A 4,374-nucleotide genomic window follows, 5' to 3' on the forward strand; every position below is an offset into this window, starting at 1 on the left:
AGTTATAGATGTCTCTCACTCCCATTTTTATGATATCCGTAAATGTTATATTATAAAATTATTATTATTATTATTATTATGTTATTTTTTATTATCCGTGAATGTTAGCAACTGGACAAATTGAATGCAGCGATCAAGGAAAAGCGTCCAGAATTGGTCAATCGTAAAGGTGTCATTTTCCAGCAGGACAATGCTAGGCCGCACACGTCTTTGTCCACTCGGCAAAAATTGATGGATATTGGTTGGGAATTGATGTTCCACCCATCATATAGCCCTGATCTCGCGCCATCGGATTACCACTTATTTCGATCCCTGGACAACTCCCTTCATGGTAAAACTTTGAATGACGATGACGCTGTAAAATCTCACTGAACTCAGTTTTTGGCCGAAAAGGATCGGACTTTCTACGAGCGTGGAATTTTCAAGTTGTCAGAGAGATGGCGAAAGGTCATCGAACAAAATGGAAAATACATTACAGATGAAACTTCGTTCCAAGTAAAAAAAAATTTTCTATTTCATTGAACAAATCGGCAATTACTTAATTGCCAACCCAATAATTCAAATAGACGCGCCAAACCTGCTGCGTGTCGCCAAATCGTCCGCGGTCCAAAACAAATGAAAGAATGCCGACTTTCGAAAAATGAAAGATCTGTTCCCTCTCCTATTTATCGAAATATCTGCTCGGCCGTTCCGCTTCGAACCGGACACACTGTACTGTAGCCCGAAAACAAGGTAGCGAGCCAGCTGAAGCCAGTCCTCCGATGGAAATCGTCCAAGCGAACCACGACAGCGGGCAAGTTCTGATTGCTGATAAGATCTGGACACGTTTTGACGTGTGATATGCTCGGTGCCGGTGCATTTTCCGCCCGATCGACCTGTTAACGAGCCAGGAGCAGCTACCGGGATCGAGATGGTGCGAAAGTCGATCCTCGTGTACGATCTCTTGAGGACCGAGCAGCCGCCGCAAGGATTCTCCGAGCGGGAAATCATCGAGCAGATCAGCGGCAGGCACGACATTACGGCGGGCAAAGGACTTCGGAGGCAGGTGGCTGTCGCCCTTCGCCGAGGACTCGATTTTGGGATCCTAGCCAAGAAGAACAACAGATTTAGGTGACGATCGTGTCTGTTCATCCAGATTCGCTGTCCCCTTGAATTTTTCTCAAGAGTATTCACATTCTTATTGTACTCTGCGCTATTTCTCAAGCATAACGTTTCATTCGTCGACTTTTCTTTACAGATGTTTTATTTATTTACGACAAATACTTACTTTAGTGGCTTTTTGCCCGAATCTATATTTTCTATCGGGTTTTTTTCATAGGCTGTATTTTAACCTTAAGAAGAGAAGCAGACTCCTTTTCAGAAGGATCGCTGTCTTTTTATCTATTGTTGCTAACTTTTCAACGAAAAAGCTTAAAATTTAATGTACTATCGTTTTGTAATATTAACTTCATTCAAACAGCAAGACAATGTTGCTGGTACAGGGTATGAAAGGTATGAACAAATAAGAAAAATAAAAATTTCGTTCTTTCTATTTTTCTTATCTTTTTTCATAAGGACTCACCTCCAGCCCGCTTTTATACGTTATTCGGAAATAAAAAATAAAGATAAAAATTTCATTCTTTTTATTTTTCTTACTTTTTCATAAGGAACACGTTCTTCTGCTGGAATATACAGGGTGTTTTCAAATAACTTGTAAAAGTGGGCTGGAGGTCTTTACGAAGAAATATGAAAAATACAAAGAATGAAATTCTTATTTTTCTTATTTTTTAAAACAGGCTGTAGGCATGTCTGTATGAAATAAAAATAAGAAAAATAAAAAGAATGAATTATTTATTTAAATTATTTTTCCACAAGCAGCATAGCAACATTGTCTTGCTGAAATATAAATAATATAATAATAATATAATATAATATATATATAATAATATAATATATAAATAATAATATATAATATATAAATAGTATAATATAATAATATAATGTATATAATAATAATATAATATATATATATATAATAACATAATATAAATAAACGCAAACACGTTTAGCAATGTAAAAATTCTTTTCAATTATGGTATATTAATTTTTCATACAGACATTAACACTTTGACTACCATGCTAGCCATATTGTATAAACGACACAGTTTCTCTAGAACGCCTAAAAATCAATGTTTATTACAGTCTATCGAGTAAAGTAAACTTTTCGTTAGGATTTAAAATTCATGCAAAAGAGTCGCAGAAGTAATTGCTGTAATAAATCTTATCTTATTCATTCCTGCATTGTTAAATAAGTCATTCCGATGTTGTCAGACAATCTTTCGCCAATGTTAAAAAGGATTTATTTTCGGAGGGCAGATTCGATCCGGACAATGCGAATGTGACCAGCGCGAAGCGCAAAGTTACGACAAGAAAATCACGATCGAAGAAGAAGAAGAAGAACGAAAAGAAGAAGAGAACAACGAAGACGAGTCGCCGGTCGAGCAGCGTACGGAACAAAAATCGGAAACAGGGTAAATCGGTACCGCAGCCGATGCTACCGAAGTCATGGCTGCCCAATAGAAGGAACATTATGCACGAACCTCTGCCCAGAGTCAAGAAGATCTAACTCGACGCACTCTGTCCCCTTGACAATTTTTTACTTGTTTACTTGTTTTTGTAACCCGATGTATTTTTCCCCTAAATTTTAATATACTCGCATAACGGTTTGTTGTGAGAATTTGTGTTAATCGACATTCGAAATTGTGCGGCGATCATTTTATTATCATTTTATTTTATAATAATAATTTTTTAAATAATAAATATTTTATAATTTTATTATAATTTTATTTTATATTAGCAACGGACTAACGAACATTGAATACCTGTTTCGAAATTTCATGTACAGTAAATTCTCTCTAATCGACGCTCAGATTGTACGCAAAAATGGACAATTTCGGAAGAGGAGATACGATTATTCACGAGTTGTCCATTTTTCTGTACAATCTGAGCGTCGATTAGGGAGAATTTACTGCACCCTGGTGCATCGGTTTATCCTAACTTTTCATATTCCTTATTTTGGAACAATTCTGAGAACGGATAATTCATAAAATGATGATTTTATATATTATATATTATTATTATATTATTATATTATATATTATATATTATATATTATATATTATATATTATATATTATATATTATATATTATATATTATATATTATATATTATATATTATATATTATATATTATAATTGCAGCGATCCTTTATTTTATTACTTATTTTATGTTTTATATTATATATAATTAATAGAACAGAACCGTCTCTGTTGTATTTATTATATTTATATAATTTATATTTGTTATATTATTTTATATATTTATTATATTTATATATAATTTTATGTTTTTTATTAATCCTTATCCATGCCTCGTGTCAACTTCACAATATTTTCACGGGTACTGAATAATTAACATATTCTGTACATCGCTTTATTAATTGTAACTCGAAAAATCTCATGCTATAAACTCATTTTCTTTTACCTTGGATTTTTCATTCACAAAGATGGAGTTTACAATGATAATTATTTATTATTTCATCTCATTAATTTCTGATCGTTGTAACTCGAAAAATCTCATTTTAATCTCATTTTCTCTTACCTCGGATTTTTCATTCACGAAGTTGGAGTTTACAATGATAATTATTTATTATTTCACCTCGTTAATTTCTGATCGTTCCGTCAATTTCATATCAAACGACAGATTAATCTGTAGAAATGAGGAACGATCGAGGTAATCGAAGCAATATGAAGACAGAGTCAAGTTCTTGCCAAGTATTCCCCACCATAAGAATCTTGATTTTCTTAATCGGGGAGCCAAGAAGAACATCAAACTTATCTATCTCTTTCAAGGTTCCAAGGTACCGCATCGTCTCAAGGTCGAATAAAGTCCTTCAAAAGACTCTATTTCGAAACAATCGCGGCATCGAGCGATCGAAAAAATTCCCACAAAGATTCCGTGCTCATTATTCATCTTCATCCACCCCCTCCCCCAACTTCACCTGCGAGCCTGCTGAAGAAGAAACGGGAGGAAAAAAGTACTGAAAGACCAAGCTGGAAAGGCGTAACATCGGAGACGGTTTCGCGTTCATGTGAAAGTCTGTTCCCATGAAATTCACCTTCCGCCGCCCAGGATCCGGATCCTGTTAGGCGAATCTGGTTCAAACGCAGCGGCCGATTCTTCGAGTCGTAATCTCCGGCCAGATGATCCGAATAGATGGATCCGCGTACCTTGGGAATTCTCGGAGGTTTCGCTGACCGTTCCTCGATTAGACACGGCCACTACGTTCGCTCTTTCAATGGGCCGCAAGCTCGGCTATAGTTAACCATAGATCTC

General features: G+C 35.3%; 1 protein-coding gene across 1 annotated transcript; it reads left to right on the plus strand.

Moving 5' to 3' along the window:
- Nucleotides 1-618: 618 nt before the first annotated feature.
- LOC117224710 (uncharacterized) lies at nt 619-2,716 on the plus strand. The gene is made up of 2 exons (XM_033477814.2): nt 619-1,110; nt 2,356-2,716. The coding sequence occupies exons 1-2, from the start codon at nt 911-913 to the stop codon at nt 2,603-2,605; spliced, it is 450 nt and encodes a 149-aa protein (XP_033333705.2). The 5' UTR covers nt 619-910; the 3' UTR covers nt 2,606-2,716.
- The last annotated feature ends 1,658 nt before the right edge of the window (nt 2,717-4,374 follow it).

This window comes from Megalopta genalis, unplaced genomic scaffold, assembly GCF_051020955.1.
Source record: "Megalopta genalis isolate 19385.01 unplaced genomic scaffold, iyMegGena1_principal scaffold0020, whole genome shotgun sequence".
Classification (NCBI taxonomy): Eukaryota; Metazoa; Arthropoda; class Insecta; order Hymenoptera; family Halictidae; genus Megalopta; species Megalopta genalis.

Bases quoted from the DNA above. Each gene is read 5' to 3' on its own strand.
- LOC117224710 (XM_033477814.2), top strand. From the start codon at position 911: ATGGTGCGAAAGTCGATCCTCGTGTACGATCTCTTGAGGACCGAGCAG. The intron at 1,111-2,355 runs GTGACGATCGTG...TTCGGAGGGCAG, and splicing joins AAGAAGAACAACAGATTTAG to ATTCGATCCGGACAATGCGA.